We start from the raw sequence: 18,614 nt of genomic DNA on the forward strand, positions 1-18,614 counted from the left end.
AGTGTTTCACCACCTTCATTGTAAAAGACTTATTCCTTTTATCTTAAGTAAGTTGACTCCCTTTTGATTTAAAACCATTACCCCTTGTCGTATAGCAAAACACCCTGCTAGAAAGTCTGTCCCCATCTTTCTTACAGGCCTCTTTTAAGTACTGAAGGGCTGCAATCAGCTCTCTCCAGAGCCTTCTCTTCTCCAGGCTAAACAACCTCAGTTCTCTCAGCCTTTCCTCTTGGGAGAGATGTTCCATCCCTCTTATCATCTTCATGGTTCTCCTTTGGATCTGCTCCAACAGGCCCATGTCTTTCCTGTGCTGGAGTCTCCAAATCTGAATACAGGTGGGGTCCCACATGAGAGCCTTTATCAGTTTGAGCCATGGGAGCTTTCTGAGGCAGTGTTTTCAGTAGAAAAAGGTACAGCAAAAAACCTGAGGAGTAGTTAGTGCAACTTAAGTGGCCGTTGCTTAGCCAAGGAAGCTTTGTGCAACTATGTGAATAGCAATAAATATGCCTGAGCAGGATTGTGTACCCTTACTACTGGTTGAGGAGACATAATTAAGTCTCTAAAACAGACCAAAAATATTTCTTTTATGAAAGTATTAGGTGTCCATTATTAAAGGATGAGTTGACTGAGGACTAGGTTTCAGACTGATGACTTCTCATAGGAACTGCATAGTTATCTGACCTCTTTACTATTTTTATCTGGTGATACCAAAGTGTGTGTTTAATGTTGGTGCCCAGCAGTGTTGGAAACTTGTTGGAAGGCTTGTTCCTCTGTAAGGACAGTGTTCTTTGCACTTGATTTAACTAGTGCTGGTGCCACCTATTGGCAAAATATTTAGCTGTTAGGGCCCTCTAATAAAATCAGAAAGTACTTTAAAGTACTTCTAAACATCATTGTATTAAACCCTTCGTAGTTAAAAAATGGCATGTTATAGGTTTTTTGGAGCAGTGCAGGCCACTGTAAATGGAAGCTGTTACCTTGCATGCTGACACTGCACTGCTTTCCTCATTTACACTGGTACAAAAGCACAGAATCTGATGTATCTGTGTATTTGCCTTACTTCTCCAACTGTGTCTTCCTATGTATATTCTTCCAAAATGATCACAATCACTAAAGCAGTGACTGTAGGAGAAGGCTAGAAGGCTTGGTTTTGGTGGTAGTTCTGGTTTTTTTTTTTGTTGTGGTTTTTTTTTTTTTAATTTGTGTTTGTTTTTTCTTCCTATTGATATTTTCAGACAGTACCCTTCTATACAGTCACATGTGCTATGGAAGAATCACATCTTTCTACATCTTTAATTATAAAACTCTCTCCTCTTCTTATGTTTTGATAAGAATTCCTTCGAAGTACTGAACCAAATTTAGGGTAGATTTTAGGTATTTCAGTTTTGGTTTGTTTGGTTTTGTTTTTTTGTTTTGTTTTGGGTTTTTTGTGGGTTTTTTTTGTGATTTGTTTGTTTGTTGTTTATTTATTTGTTTGTTTTTCTACAAAATTTATCTGCTAAAGATTTTGAAGGGCTAGAAATGCTTATCTGAAAATGTTTACTGCATTTTGATCTATTAAAGTGGTTTGTAAGAAGACAAATACATGGATTGGGCATTGTAGTATGAATGACAGAGGATGTGAGTTTCTAGAAGCAAGAGTAGATCTTAATTTTTGTAAAGAAAATGTTTCAAATATACCAATCATGAAATAGCAACAAAAGTAAGTTGCTACAACAACTTGATATTTGCTGTAATATGAATAAGAAGCTGTTTAAATACACTAGTTCTAATTTTAAAACATTTTTGTTTCTTCTCACACTGATATTGTATTACAGGATACTACAAGAATTTTAGTAAGGATTTCTTATTATTAGTTGCTATTAAAACAAAGCCAAAACCCCATGAATTCACATACCTTGTCTTAGGACAACACAGAGCACAGCTCTCAACGGATTTTCTTTTTTTATTCAAGGCATTTTTGTAAAGGGATTTGTTCGATTTGACGCTTAATTTTTTGTGCCCTCTGCCTTACATGTGACTTCACAGCATGACTGGAAAACACCCTTGGATGACTGAATGAGACTGTTTTTCAGACACCACAGTGTAATCAACCCCGGGGCATCCCTGTTGAGAAAACTGTTCCTTTTCAAGCAGGGATTGTGAGACAGATCAAATAAACAGCCATTTCTCTATAGAGATCTGCTGCGTTGCAGTAGATTTCTCCTGATAAGCCTTCCCACTGCGTGTCTGGATATTTGCTTTTATAAACGAAACTGACAAGTAGCACAGAACCAGAACTGTCTGGTTAGGCCTCTCAGGTACTGTGGTTCTGAAAGAGGCTTGAATGTTCAGCTGTAAAAAGGGACTTTTTTTTAGAAACTGGGGCTCCAGGCTAACTTGGGTGTGTGGGTTGTGGTGTGTGGGTTTTGTCAAGATGATAATTTAGAGTGAAATGAAATGGATACTTGTGTGTTCCAGTGGATTACAGATGCCATCTAACTTAACTATGTCAAGACTGTATTATGATTCCTCCCCCCAGCTGCATCCACCACACAGGGTTAAACATGCATATGCAATTAGTTTTGTATAGCTTTCTGGCAAGGCTTAAAGAGCTCATGCTCAAGCAGTTAGTGTGGAGGGAATCCATGTGGATGAGGGTAAAGGTTACAGATTCTAATTGTGGTAGATTTGTTTGTTTTGATTTGTGACCTTCAAATCAATTTTATAGAGGAAATTTTTCTTTTGGCTCCTGAGATTCTTTGTATGTGCTACTCAGGGTAATGCATCTTGTCCACGGTTGGTTTGGAGAGGTGCTCATCAATGGAAGAGGGAGGGAAGAGGCTGACTGCTGATACATGTGACCAAAGGGGATGCAAGGATTTACAGACAGAGACTATACGTGGTGGATGTTATTTTACTGTATAGTACATACTGACTCCCATGCTCAGAGGTACATTACTGCCACCTCAAAATCTCAAAAGCAGATTAGGGTTTGAAGAAAACTAGTGATCCAACTAACCTTCCTCAGTTGAGCTAAAAATGCTCCTCCAGATTTCTGTTAGATTGTATTTCATGATGTGGAAGAGGGAAGTAATGTACAGTGTTCGTGCACGCTTCCGCACTGTCTTTTCTGCACTGTAACATGTTGGCCACATTCCATGATGGGCTGCTCCTCATCAGGCTCTTGTTTATTTGTGAGAGATGTCGCTGCCAGGCTTTACAATGACTGTAAAGCCCTGTTTATCCATGGATCAGGAACAGGCTGGCAGCATGATATTCATCCCTGCCCTGAACGTTTCTTAGGTGGAGTGGCTCCTTATGGATATGAAGAGCTGAGGTAAATGTTTTTGAAGGGTCTTTGTTAATACAGTAATTAATCATCGGAAGCAGGTGAGATGTAGGGATCGTTAATCTTTCCTGGATGCCTGCTTCAATCACAGGATGATAAGACTTCAGGTAAAGTAGACATGTTTACACTGAGAACCCTCCAAGAATGCCTTGTTTTCACCAGGAAGGTTACTTATTGTTTTAAGAAGGCTGAATGGTCATTGCATAGTTCTGTTTGTGGGTTTCTGAAAGTGTGGGATTTCAAGTATGCATTTTGAGCCCAAAGCATTTAAGCTATTGAAAGAATTGAGAACTTCTAAAAATCACCTTAGTGTCAAGTGCAGGAGGGAAATGTTGGGGTTTAATCTTCACTTTAAACTACTGTTGATGTATTTGTAATAGCTGTAAATGTTTTTAATTGAGGGAGAGCATTCTTTTGTCCTAAGATCTTTTCCTTTTCTTTTCTCTCATTAATATTGGTACCTCTGGTCAGGGAACTGAAACACTAAATTAAATGCTCTGTTGACTTCTCTGTGGAGATAACATGCCAGGAAAACAGATGGCTTCTTTTTTTTTTTCATAGTAAAGTAATTTTATCATTTGCTTCAGTGAGTATTATCTCTGTAGTCCATTATTATATGGCAGCTCGTGTGCAAATGATGCTTATCCATTAAAACACTAACAGTATTTGAATTGGGAAGGATCCTTACCAACATAGATAGATACACGCAGCAAATAAAGTGAGGTTGAAAGTATGGGAAAAGATAATGGGAGAATATCTGGACTTATATTACATGTAGAACTTCAGGGAGCTCCATGTATCTTGAGTTGTCCTTAAGTATGCAAATGACAAAACTTACAGTTGCGTGTGGTGGTTACATGTGGCTTTGAGGGGGAGAAAAGAAGAATGGAAACAGTTCTAAAAGGAGAAGGTACTCTAATGTATTAGAAATGTGTTTAAAATATATATTTTAAATAATTTCTGAGAGACTTCCTTTTTGCTGTCTATGCATTCACAAACCCATGTGGTTGTTTCTTAACAGCAACTGTTCTGAGAATCGAATGCTGCTTTCATCTAAATGATTTTACTAGCATTTGATATTTTGAAAACATAGTAGAATAGATCTTTACTGTTTATCCCTGAGCAATCAATTAATCCAGAGCCAAGTACAAGTCATGTACTTTGCTGCCGAGCAATAGTTGCAGCCCAAAAAAACAGGAGTGTTTTCATTGAACAAGAGGAAAATAAAATCAGTGTATAAATGTGAATCAGTTGTATCCTGATTTCAACACAGTAGGGTTTTATATCTGCTTTATCTGCTGCTGCTTTTCTTAGACCCTGGTGATTAGCTGAAGAGGCTGGAATGTAGAATACACAAATATTACACCGGTTATTACTAAGTCTAATTCAGTTATCATCTCCATGTTACTTCACTTTCTAACAGTACTGTGCAGTCTTGACATTGTGACATCATAAGATTTTTTCTTAGTCATTTGAGTGAACTTTGGTCAGTGTTGTCTGGAGGAGGTCCGGCTCAAGAAATTTGGATTTGCAAATAAGATGTGTGGTGGGAATGTGTCATGCTGGGCTGGAGGGGATAGAGCTCAGTCCCTCATGAGTTTAGGCAGTCAGTGCTATGTTCAGTAAGGTACATAAGCCATCATCTCCCTGTGTTATCATATGCCATGGCTGTAGGTAACTTCCTAACACCATGTACATTCTGTAATAGAGGTCTTGTGCCTGTGTTTTGCAACAAGTTATAGAAAGAGAGCTGGAGGGGTCAGGTTTCTCTGTGTGCTGGAATAAGGACTTTTTCTGAACAATTTTGTATAAACCCTTGAGTTATCATTGGAGAATGTTTCAAAATCATCATTCTGTTTCAAATACAAACTTGCCAGTATCTGTGCTCATGTGCATAGTCGATTCCTGAAAGACAGATGCTTTGATCAGACAGACCGCAGAGGCAATGGTACAATGATGTTTTCATGTTGTAAAATACTGTCTCTGATTTGCTTTATTCTTAGATTCAAAGGGAAAAGAAACTGCAGCAATGAAAGCTGACCTACTAAGGGCTCGCAATGTGAAGAGGTATATTAATCAGCTGACGGTGGCAAAGAAGCAATGTGAGAAGAGAATAAGGCTCCTGGGAGGGCCTGCTTATGATCAGCAGGAAGATGGCATTTCTGATGAAGGTGACGGCCCTCAGAGTCAGAAGGTATAAATCGCATTGTCTGAAGGTTATTCTAAATGCGTTAGCACTGGCTCATATTACCTCACTGTCTTTAATCCCACCCTTCCCCCAGGAGTCAAGCACAAATTAATTGCTGCATAGTTTATTTATCTTGGGAAAAGATTACTGAAGTACCCAGAAAGACTTACTGATCTCTCAGCTTGGAATGTAGCTAAATGTGAAACTTCATAAAGGACTGAGTGGATTGTAAGCATCTGTGATTTTTCAGATATACTGCATACAGGGAGTTAATAAGGACATGGTAACAGCCTTCCTGAAAGTAGCAACTTGCTTTCAAGTAAAAGTTTGCCAACATATGTGCAGTATTTCTTTGGCCCTCATTGTATTCACTTTAGGAAATACCTGTGGTTTTTGGAAATACTAAATTATTCAAAAGCTAACAATTATGGAAGGCAATTGACAAAATTCAGGGTAGTTGTTGCAGAAAAACTCTGGTAAAGCTGCTGACTGCTGGTTTTTCAATATCACTATACTCTGGAATTAGTACACTGTTGTACTAGCCAGCATCTACAAAAATAAAATCATGACTACTTAGTCTTGCAAAACTTTAATAATTTTAGTGTTGACTTTGTGTAATCTTCTCTGTCCCCTTTGGGCAAAGCACAGAAGCTGGCGTATTCAAATGTGAAAGAAGATTTTATGTTTTTCATTTAGGTAGATGATAACTTCTCTCTTCGTGCAGGGATCTTTAGCTTTTGTTATGTCCTTATAATAATTGTAACATGCAGTGTTACATGTTAATAGTAGCATATAAAAAAAAGTAGTATGATGAAGAAATAGTTCTTACTATTTATATTTTGTTTTTCTTGAGCAAGATTCTGAAACAGAACAATTCCCTACTCCTCACTTGTTCTTAAAGCATGATTTCAGATGGTCTGTCTTAGGTTGTGCCAAGGCAGTCCTGATCTCTTTCCTGAAGTTGGGTGTAGCAAGAGGTGCCAAGGAGAAAAGGAGAAAGAGGGAAGCATGTGGCAGCTCTGCATGAGCCACTGATGCCACTTTTGGTGCCTGCTGAGATGTTACGAACTTTGTTCAGGAATGGAGTCCAGTAGTGAAGCTGCACTGGATAGGGGTAGGGATTGGCCAGAAGTATAATAAAATATATTATTATAATTAAAATCAAAGGAATTAATGAAGTTCATGTTGCATGTTTTATAAACCAATAGTTTTTTGGTGGCACTTGCTGACCTGGGATTATATCTTGCCAATATACCAATGAGCAGCTCCATACTGAGTTAGTGGTACTATTAATAGAAATAAAGACTCCTTGCACAGGCATTTGTTGTAGTGATGGTGGAAACAACAGGATCTGAGGCAGCTCTGCTTCTAAGCTTTTGATGTGTTTCTGTGATGAAGCCCTAGAACCCCCTCCATAGCCATGTCAGTTTAGAAAGTAGGAAAACTGCTTCTCTCTTCTGTTTTCCCCAACTCTCAGTTGACATGAAGGAAGCTGAGGGAGGTTGAATGAAGGCCAGATGAGAGAGAGGCTATGCTGTCCCCTTCTGAGCACAGAAAAATGCCCAAGGCTTAGCTGAGGAAGCAGTCTCTCTTCACTGTTGCTTCTTCCCATCCTCTTTTAGCACTGAGGCAGCTGCAGTCTGGATTCTCATTTCAAGGCAGCCAGGGTTATTTTGAATGTTGGCCCCTCCTATATGGGCAGTATTGACTGAACATTCAAGCTTTTTTCTAGGCAAAAGGGAAAGGCATTGTTTGGGATTTAGTAGATAAGATAATGTTGGTATGTTGCTGCTGGTGGCCCATAAATTTCTCCTTAGAGTTTGTTTGTGTCAGCTTTTCTGTTAAGGTAGCATCTAACTTGTAGAATAACTAGTCTGTGCAGAAGAAACTGTAAGTTTGCTTTCTTTTCTTCAGCTTGCATGAAAAAGGTCAGAAATGGCCATTTACTGGTGGTGTTTTGAATTAATATTTTATGTAAGTGTGGTACAGAAGCTTGAATATGTTATAAGCTCTGTGGAATTTGTGATACCAGTTGAACAAAGAACTGACTAGTGAACTAAACTTGTATTTTGATTTCAGCTATGTGTCCTACAGAAAGCTTTCTCTTTACTGGAGTAGTAGGGGAGTAATAGTGTTGCTGGTAAAAATGTATGGAGATGGATTATTTGGAGCTGTCCATGTTCTCCTCTTACAGATAGAAGAAACAGAATTTATGTGCTTTGAAATACATTTTTTTTTTCTTTCACAGCAGAAGATAATTATAAAACAGTTTTAGTTTCTGGTTTGATTATGCAGTGTTGTGATTTTTATTCATTTGACTTAGTACACATTTCACTCACCTCATTTTCCTGAATCCAGGTTCTCTAGGGAAATCCTGAATATGTGAATTATAATCAAATGCTTATAAGCAAAGAAACAAACAGATAAACCACAGCTACTCTCTGAATCTGAATTCTGTCATTAGCTCTGATACTGATTTGTACTCTGCCCATGATGTTAGATTTGTTTTCAGAGAAAATGCAGTTTGAATTAGTGTAGTATATGAAGCATCTCTTCTTAATGGTCAGTGCAGTTTCAGTCCATTTTCTTAGAAACTGTGCCTGCACAGTACCTCAGTAATTGAGTTCTTGTCTGTGTTCATTCGGCGATTCCCCCCCACACACACACCGTGTTCAGTACAACAGCCACACCACCTTGTCTGTGAAATTTGACATATGGAGTCACAGCATCTTTTTAGTGGAGCTGTTTTGTGAATCTTAAATTGTAGGAGGAGATCTGAGGATCTGATCCTTAACTACTTGTGAAATAGCAAGGAAACCATCTGAGTGTATTTTGAGGTGGAACCAGTTCGTGTCCATAATCCGGTGATGAGGACTAAGATGAAACTCCTGCAGAACTTGCTTCCGTTCGTCTGTGGATAGGTGTTGATTTAACTGATGACTTACCAGATTTTCTCCGTGATTTCGAGCTTTAGGTTGTAAGATCATGTTCCTGAACATGTGAGTCTCAAGGCAGGGATTTTTACATTAGTGTATGTGCAGTAAAATAGCTAGGTAGCTTATGTAGTTAGTATGTACTTGCTGATATGTAACTAATTATTACATTTAGTTCAGCTACTGCTTTATGTGACAGTCTCCTGACGACTTACCTCTTTTTAAAACATAACAAGATGAACATAGGCTGTAATTTTAGTCAGTATACAGACAAAGCATTAGTTAATGCAATTTGGAAAGACAGACGTATTTTTCCAAAATTATTTTTTACATTCCACTTGTCCTTGTCTTCTACCAAAAACCAAAAAATCCAAAGCAGCAACCAGAAGTCCTGCAGTCTGTCTGTGTGCCATCATCCTATCAGAAAATCTCCCCTAGTGACCCAAATTCTCTTCATCCCAACCATCTGCAGTGCTGTTATGAGATTTATTATGTTTATTCATTATAGGCCAATGTGGTTGTAGTGAATTGGAAGCTGGTGTGTTGCAAAGAAATATAGTACAATGCATCTATTCCATGTGGGGTGGCCATGCAGACCCTTCCAAATTAGCTAGTTGTTCTATGTTCCTCTACAGAGAGAGGTTATGTCTATCTTCAGGGGCCTGCCAGAACCAAGTCTCTGCTTTGTAGGGCCAGGAACAAGGTTCTTCTGTGTGCATATGATAGGGATGCTGGTTAAAGCAGCCTGCTTGGGGAAAAAAATAAAAAAACCAAACCCTTCCTAGTCTTAGGCAGAGCCTGTGACCAGCTGTGGTATATTAGTTACTTTCCTGTTGGAGCAGGGAATTGATGTGGCAGCAGTAAAGCAGCTGGTTTTTCCAAACCCAGAAGCTGCTCTCGAGTTAAAAGGATTTGAAGGGTTGCTGTTGAGGCTAATAATTCTAAGATTATATCTGCTAACAGGATATTAGATTTGAGGGTGTGTACATGTGCCCTAATGCCTGCAGATGTGCCAGCATAGCTTAGAGCTTTGTACTCTAATCTGTAGTGATACTGAGTTATAAAATGATCTTTTGCTCAGGATTACAACTTACTGCAGAACCTCTTTCTTTAAATGGAAAGATCCTCCACAGAATGGTTGGGTGCCAAAAAAGACTGTCATGGTTTAACCTCCAGCCATTGACAAAGCCCCATGCAGCCACACTCTCACTCCCCCACCAGCAGGACTGGGGAGAGAATCAGAAGGGTAAAAGCTGGAAAACTCATGGATTGAGATAAAGACAGTTTAATAGGGAAAGCAAAAGCCATGTACACAAGCAAAACAAAACAAGGAATTAATTCACTCCTTCCCATGGGATGGCAGGTGTTCAGCCGTCTCCAGGAGAGCAGGGCCCCATCACATGTCATGGTTACTTGGGAAGATAAACATCATCATTCCAAACGTCTCCTCCTTCTTCCTCCCACTTTATATGCTGAGCATGATGTTCTATGGTCTGGAATATCCCTTTGGTCAGTTTGGGTCAGCTGTCCCAGCTGTGTCTCCTCCCAACCACCCATGCACCCCCAACTTCCTTGCCAGCATGGCAGTACGAAAAGCAGAAAAGGCCTTGGCTCTGTGTAAGCCTTGCTCAGCAATAACAAAATAATCTCTATATTGTCAACCCTGTGTTCAGCACAAATACAAAACACAGCCCCATATAATCCACTGGGAAAAAAATAAACTCCTTCTAGCCGAAACCAGCACACATGCATTTTATGATAACTTTCCACCTCAAAACTAAAAACCTCTTGTGTCTACCATTGTTGTCATTGAAGCTTTAATATAATGTTTTTAGAATGGCATTTGAAACATATTAAATAATTCCAGGATAGTCTAGCCTTAAACAAATTAAAACCAAGAAAACATTTGTGAGGTCTCATTTCTGCGAAAAAAATTTAAATAGGCTTTTCTGCCCATTAATTTAGCTTTTAGTGTTTTAGTTTACTAGGTAACTATTAGGAGATTTGTGTAAAACTATTATTATGTATCACCACTTTGATTACCCTGGGGCACTGGTGCAGTGGGCCCTTTCTAGGCAAGAGAGATGTTTGCACTTGCCTTGCTCCCTGCAGCAGCACTTAACCCCAGTTACCTTTGAGAGAGGAGGTTTGTTAGTTACCCTCCTTACTGGCAGTCTAAGTGGGGATACCTTGGATAATAGAGGCATAGAGACCAAGGTGACCTCTCACTCAAGAAGTGACACCACATGCTCCCTGTTGTGATGTATTACCTCTGCTATTATTTACAGAGGTGACAGTCCCTGAGATGAAGACATCTGTTCAAGAGGCTGGAAGATCCTCTCCCACTTGTATTTTAAATCACTGTGCTTGGTAAAATGATTGCATAGAAAGTATGATGACACACAGCAATGCTGAACCACAGATTGGCCTTTAAATTGTCATCTCTGTGTTGTTCTCTTTGACAGCCTGATCATCATTTCTGTATTAAGCCTGGCTTAAGCAAGGCACTCTGTTATTCAGTGAGGATTATAGAGTGAGCTCTGAAAGGCAGATGTTCATATACCTGAGTAAGTCATGGCCAGGAGATATTGGTGTGGTAAAGGATGAAGAGAAGTATGGCACATGGACTTTGAAGATGAAAACGAGCATTTCAGCTGACACAAATATAAATTTACTTAAACACTGCCCATAATTTAGGGGGAGCTATTTCAGACAAAACATAAGTGGCTGCAGTTGTTAAAGAACAACCTTAACTTGGTTCATTGAGGAAGTAACTTGTGCTAGTAATTGAGTGTGTGCCCATGTATGTAGTTTCCATTCATAGAGTTTGAGACCAGGAAACTGTTTTTCCTACATGTAACTCGGCATTAGAGTCTCATAGGTATTAGTTTTAGAAAAATTAGTTGTCTTCCCAGAAATAAAGAGATGCTGATACATGACCTGAATTGTATTATTATTAAGGTATCGGAAAACCCATATTAGAGAAATTATTAATGCCTCAGTCTCAGAGTTCATATCTTGCTCCATACCAATGAACTTTACTATAAAATGCAAATTCATAGGAAGATAAGACTCATGGGCCCCAGTGCTTAAGGACCTGCTTTTCATTTCAAAGAAAAAGGTGTGAGTTGGTTGGTGCCATTGAGTAACAAAGCAAGAGACCAAAACCACTCTGGTTGGTGTATTTGGATTCCTGGCAATATAAGTAATGGCACTAAATGAGAGACATGAAAACTGGTTCAGCTGCAAGACTGAAAAGCTGGAGAGGAAGGGGTGTTTGGTTTTGATCAGGTGTTTTGAAAATTGGTCCTATTTTGCAAAGAAAGACAAGGTTGTTCTTTTTGTTCATCATGGGAAGTTCTGTTCATTTTGTCAGGGTTTTTTTGGGGTATTTGTCTTAAAAAAAAAAGGCTTAGATTCACAAAAATAGTAGAGGATAAGGAAGTGATAATGGCCTTTTAATGCAAATCTTAATGGCTGCAGCATCTGCTTGGGTATGGGAAGTGTTTCATTTCCTGTTCTGCCTGATGTACACCCTTGTCTCTCTTCTCAGGAGAAGTCCTGAGCATTTTATCACGGAACATACTCTTTCCTGGCTGCATTTCTGATAGATGTTTTTCAATAACAGTTAGTGGGAACTGGCCAGCAAATGCCCTGGCTGCCAAGGTATTCCATCTTTCTCTGTGTCCCTGGTAGTAATTGAGATACATCTCAAAGTTCTGTGGCCTGTGGTGTTACTCTTTGCTTGGAAGAAGTAAAGAACAGATCAGTTTGCTTCCAGCTTGGCTCCTCTGCTTTGCAGGAACATTGGAAGTTAAATTTTTGACAATAGCATTTAATGAGTGACTTGAAATGCCATCTTAGTCCTTTGGAATGTAGTCTTGTTTTCTGGTCACAAAGTTGTGGAGATATTTACTGTTTGTGGAATTCGTAGTGCTCCATGGGTACATCAAGTGAAAAGATTTTCCCCATAAGGGATGGAGAGAAGCTAGAGTTCGGCATTTCCCCAGTTTTTATTCTTAGTTTTTCCTTCTTTAGATTCTTCAGTTCGAAGAAATTTTGGCCAACCCTTCATACCGAGAGCACTTCCGAATCTATATGGAAAGGATGGACAAGACAGCTTTGATCGGTTTTTGGGAGTCTGTGGAGAATTTGAAGAGTGCTAACAAGGTGGGAGAAATTGCAAGCCTATATGGCTTTGTACATTGACAGCAATCTCTGCTTGTTGTGATCTTGATGTTAGGAAATTTCTTGATCTTCTTAAAGTATCAATAACATAGGATGGGTGCTAAGCAATTTGGTTTTTTTTTTAACTACTTCATGTCAATATTAGAAGATAATATTGCAATTAAAATTTGTGGGCTGTTGTGATGATGATTTACTGTTGTTTGGTGTAGCAACATCCCATAAAAGGGATACTTTATATGTAAAAGTAGTACAATTATTTCCCCCTTCACCAGAGAGTAAACTTGCAGTAATATATTGGCTTTAGTTGTATCAGCTCACGTGAAACCTAGAAGTGCATTCCCATTGGATAATCTGTACATAAGTTTCTCATCTTGCTAATTGCAGGTAGCCCATTCAATCCAAAACAGTGTAAACATGTGTATATATGTTTTTAAAATCCTTCTGGAAGAGAGGTTTTGCTTTAAAAGACCTCTCCATATTCTGTTGCTTATATAAGCAGGTAAGTTTCTCCAGGAATCCCACACTATTCTTAGAGGGAAGAAACACTACTATATTGTAATTTGTGCTAAAATAAAGTAGGAATAAGAACCATGAAACAAGGATAGGAAATACCAGTTAGAGTTGCAAGAAGTATCCTGAACCAATGCTGTATAGCAAGAGTAGAGGACAAATTTGCAGTTTGTGAGCTGTGAGGTGGATTTTTGGGGGAGACTATTAAACCTCCAGGATTCACACTAGCATGAAATACGAATTTCATTATCGATATCAGGTATCTTTTTATTCACTGTAATTTTACTGCCCTCTTATGTATAAAGGTTCTAGTCAATTGGAAAATAACATCCTGAAAACAAAGTGGCAAACTGTTGAATGTGAGGAGTGTGACCCATTGATACAATCTGAAGAAATGACTAACAACCAACTCAAGCTAGAGAGTGTTCATAAAAATGGTTTGTCAGGCGCTGTGAAGAGAGTTCTATAAATCAGTTTTGATTTGCAAACTGCTTGTGATTGGAAAAGATGCTATAAATCATTTTATGACCTTTCAGCTGTGATTTTGCTCTTTGCTTTCAAAATTACATGTATATACATATGTTTCTGTATGTATATGCCACTACAGGGGCAGCTTTGATTACAAAAAGGTAAGGTCCTGCAGCCAGGTGGCTGCGATATTGTCAGACGAGGCAGGCAAGAACATCGTGCTTTACTGAGGGAGTGGATAAAGCTTTTTTAGTTCAGATCAGTTTAGGGAGATGACGATTTAGAGATCTGATCATGGGCTGTGCTGCATTACTTCCTCTTTCCCTTTCATTAATGCAAAGTTCAATCCTATGCTCTGTGAAAATACCCAGCCTCTTGTACTGGTAAATATCTCTTCGGTTGTGCTTTTTTCTTTTCTTTTTTCTTTTTTTTTTTTTCCCTTTTGTCTCTGAAATTGATTATGATCACATATAAAGTGAGTTGATCCTATTCAACAGAAGATAGAGCTGATACAGCTGAGCTTTACAATCTACACATAAAGTGGTGACCACAATGTTGCTCTAGCACTCTTCTTCCTTTTAATACCAGCTTTTCGAGCATACTTTTAAAAGCAGTGGGTGGGGAAGCTATGACAATTTTAGAGCACAGCTGTTTTTTGTCCTGACAAATATAAATACTTAGCTTGTAAAATTGACTGTTTAGCATAGGTGCACAGGCAGACAGCATGCTTGTTCTCAGTAAGAGGTTCACAGATGTGTTCTCATCATCTGGGTAGGAAATTAGCTTGATTATCCTTCAAATTATGCACCTGGATCCTGAGTCATCCTGATATTTTTAACGTTTTCATTATTCTTTTCTCCCTCCCTCTCCCTGCTTGCTTCCTAGCCTGAAATACCTCAGCTGGTGAGTGAAATTTATCAGAATTTTTTTGTGGAAAGCAGAGAAATACCTGTGGAAAAATCCCTTTATAAAGAAATACAGCAAAGTCTTGTGGGAAATAAAGGCATTGAAGTATTCTACAGAATTCAGGCAGATGTTTACGAAACTCTAAAGGACAGATACTACCCCTCATTCATTGTCAGTGATTTATATGAGAGATCAGTCAAGAAGGAAGAAGAAAGAAGTTCTGCTCAGCTGACTCCTGAGGACAAAGATGAAGTGGTGAGTCACGCAAACAATTCCTTTTGCTTTTATTTAAGCTGATCTGAGAGATAATCCTGAGAAAAGCATTTAGTAGCCTCTTCTGTCCTTGAGCTTTGGACTACTCTTCTTTTTTCCTGATATAAGTGTCGTCGCTCTTATAGTTTCATCTGTTAACACTTGGATATTTACAAGCTCTTTGAAACAAAATGGTACAAAATGACTGACCACTTAAACTTAAAATTAGTTAAGGTAGATACTTCAGATTTCCAAGCCTTCTGTATTTCACGTCTTTCATTATGCTCCTTAGTAATAGAGAATGTGAAACATATCTCATAGAAGCTCAGCTGGTCTGCTTTTCAGTGAAGAAAATTTCACTGAAACATCAGTAGGTTTCTGCCCAGATGTTGTCTGTTCTGGTCTCTCATACATGTCCTAGATACTAAGTAGGTATTAAAGTTGCAAAAAAGAGAAGAAAAACGAATGAAAAATATAATCTCAGTGTGGTTTTTATTAATTAGTTGAAAATAAATTGATAGGCCATTTTAGAAGATAAATCTAGCACAAGAAGTCTTAAGTACTAAACCAGAGCATTCAAAATGTCACAAGCAATAATCCAATGGCAACTCTTCTTGGGGTGGGTTTTTTCCGTGGGTTGTGTAAATCAGTCATGTTGGGGAACTTGTGTTGCAATTATCTAAGAACGTTTTGACAAGAGCGAGTCTCAGACTAGTGAGTGCATCTTTCAGTCAGTATGCTGCTTCAGACCAGCATGGATATCTTCATTTTACTTATGAACTTTCTCAGAACACAATGAAATGTAACAGTTTGTCTAAAACTGGATCTAAATAAACAAATAAGCAGAATCCAGAAGTGGTGATCTACATTCTGCCCTTTAGAAACAATTTCTCCAGAACATAAGACTTTTGTATTTACTGCTTAAATATGGCTTTCATTTCTGTAGGTGAGTTATTATAGTCTCTGTATTCTGCATATCAGCAAATCTGCAGAGATGAGCTGTTATAAGTAAATTACTTCCAGTATGTGCTTTTAGAGCTTGCTGAATCTTTTCATTGTTTGTTTTTCCTTGTATTCTTGATGGAATATTCCAAGACATGTTTTCCAGTTTTCTCACTGCTAACTCAGCTGTGTGTTGAGGGTGGTAGGTACTTCAAAGACTGTGTCTTTACCAGTTTTGTCCAGTACTTTCTAAAACATTAAATGTTGTGCTTTTTAATCTCTTCATATGCTTTATTCAGACTCTGACACAGATAGCCATTTCTCTAAGAAAACTAACAACACTTTAGGGCTAGCTGTTCTCTTCAGATAATATCTACTGTAGCTGCCAAAAAATTAGATTTTTGACATCAGTATCATCTGTCCTTCGTCTGAGTCCTTGATGTGTATGTGGCAGATTTGAAGTCTGTGTCTGCCCTGAAATCTTAAAGACTGATATATTGTCAAGTCTCCTTATAGGATTAAAGCTGAGGTATTTTTTTTTAATTTTTAACAACTAATTAAGTGTGAAGTTGTGTATACTGATGGAGTATCTCTTGAATAGAGCAGTTCTAATGGCACTGTGCCATGCTTCAGCGTCTTTGAGGTGAAAAAAAATTATAAGAAATTCTCTCTGAAGCTTCCATTAGTCTTTCAAATGTTGGCAAAAATGCAGTACATTTCTGGATTTTTTTTCTCTCCCCATGTATATGAAACAACAGCTCAGAAATCAGATGTTTCTGGAGGGATACATATTGTTAGCAGGTAGTGATTGGTTTTGGCTTAGTTTGGGTTTTGGGTCTACATCCTTACTTCTTGGGGCACTATGGGAGTTACCTTTCTTAATTTTCTATGTATTTCACTGCTATAGCTGGATAGGTAAAAAGTCATCTAGTGCACTCATGGAGGCGAGGACAAAAGGATGAGCCGTGATTAAACGTGAGAAAATCAAGTTACAAGATAGGAATCAGGACAAGGCCAGACTGCACGTTCTGCTGCAAGTGGAACAAGCTCTTTCTTCTTCTTTCCAGTCTGTTACCACTTTCTGTTTCCTGGACAAACCCCATTTAGAAGGTCACGAGTAGAAATACAGAAGCAAGCAGTGCTTGCATTCAGCACTTTGAGGAAAGAGGGTGTGGGGATTGCATTGGTGCTGCATTGCTAAAATAAGACTGAAGTCTGTGTTCTGCATCACTCTTAGAAAGAAAGCCATTTTGAATAACAGCCAATATTGTTAATTATTATTATTTGTATTACTGTAGTTCTGGGAGATGACAACAGGTTTCCATGAGCTGAAGTCTGTACACATGCTTGGAGGCAGTCTCTGACCTGAGGAGTTTACAGTCCATGCAAAATAGACAGAAGAAAAGATAGGGTGTAGAGCTAATGTTTATTACTCAGCCACATAGCAGGTAAATGCAGAGCTGGGAAAGGGCATGGATTTCTTAGCCTAGAACTCCTGACTTCTGCATTATGTTACCCTCTCCTATGAGGATCACACTAAGGCAGTTATTATTGTTGCTACTGTATCTCTTCAGGCTTTTTTTACTAAGATGTAAAATACAGTGGAATTTACGGTAGAATTGTCTCCTCTAAAACTTAATAATTTAGTAGAGATGAGACTTCCTTCTGTTAGCTTTTTGTTAATTATATAGATACAGCTTACTTAGTGGGAATATCATTAAAGAACATGGAGCTCCTGTTCATGAGATTAAACTCAGCTTCCTACAGATAAATTTAGATATATCCAGTCACAAAAAGACCTCAATGATCTTTGAATGTGGCAAGAATAAAAGCTGAATGCTGTTTTTTGCTGTATCTCAAGGTCTTCATTGCCTATTTGGGGATGTACAGTAAGAAGGCAAGACTGAGGCAAATGCCAAAAGATGTTAAAGTGAATGTCACATAAAGATGTGAAGTTTTCTATCTTTTGCATGCCCATAGTACACAAGACAGAGAAAGCTACTGGTTTGTCTGAATGAATATATGATAATGATTTATGAGTTTAGGGTAAGGCATATGGGCTTTTAACACATTTTTATTAGCACTTCTAAAAATAGCATTAAAATCTGTTTATGAAGCAAAAGGACTTGGTTTAAATTGTTCTGCAGGATGACAGATCTGTTTTGTGAAGATTTGTGGGCGGAATGTTGTTAGAACTGTGGGGTTTTTTTGGTTTTGTTCCTCACTGCCCCATCTCATTATCCTTCAGCTCAGAGCTAAGTATTTGCTTTTCTATTTGGCTCTGAATATTGATCATGACTATTAAGCTGTTGTTGCTTTTAAAATAAACTTTAATTCTACCTCTCACACTAAAGCCTTAGCTTGAAGGTCATTTTACACAGTTGGCAAGAGTTGCCAAAGAACTGTAGTAGGAATGGTAATGAGGCTTTGTCTGTTGGGGTTTTGGGGATTTGGTTTGGTTTTTTATAACAGTCTGATGTTTCATGTTGGATCCGGTGGTTGGAATATCTGTTATACATACATTTTTGTCTACATCAGGAAGTGTTCTTACACATAAAATGCTTAACAAGCAAATAATAACCCATCCCTGCCCCATCCATGGAAGTGTTCAAGGCCAGCCTGAATGGGGCTCTGAGCTTTCCTCGCCTAGTGGAAAGTGTCCATGCCCATGGCAGGGGGATTGGAACTAGGTGACCTTTAAGGTCCCTTCTAGCCCATACATTCTGTCATTCTATGAATAACTGTCTCTTTTTTTATATTAATGTTGCAATTACCCCCATTCTCTTTTTCTAGAGCCAAGGTTGTGAAGAAGCTACTGAAGAATGCAGCACAAGAATTAATGAACAGGCCAGTTATGCTGTTAATAAACTTCGCCAACTAAATGACAAGCTTGAGT

At 38.5% G+C, this 18,614-nt stretch overlaps 1 protein-coding gene across 1 annotated transcript in view; it reads left to right on the plus strand.

Moving 5' to 3' along the window:
• SNX25 (sorting nexin 25) overlaps nt 1-18,614 on the plus strand; it is a 74,326-nt gene that overhangs the window by 38,631 nt on the left and 17,081 nt on the right. Inside the window, 4 exon segments of the mRNA XM_017836668.1 lie at nt 5,335-5,525; nt 12,491-12,622; nt 14,504-14,779; nt 18,512-18,612. Coding sequence (XP_017692157.1) covers nt 5,335-5,525; nt 12,491-12,622; nt 14,504-14,779; nt 18,512-18,612 — 700 coding nt within the window.

This window comes from Lepidothrix coronata, unplaced genomic scaffold (assembly GCF_001604755.1).
Source record: "Lepidothrix coronata isolate B3197 unplaced genomic scaffold, Lepidothrix_coronata-1.0 Scaffold0, whole genome shotgun sequence".
Taxonomy (NCBI): domain Eukaryota; kingdom Metazoa; phylum Chordata; class Aves; order Passeriformes; family Pipridae; genus Lepidothrix; species Lepidothrix coronata.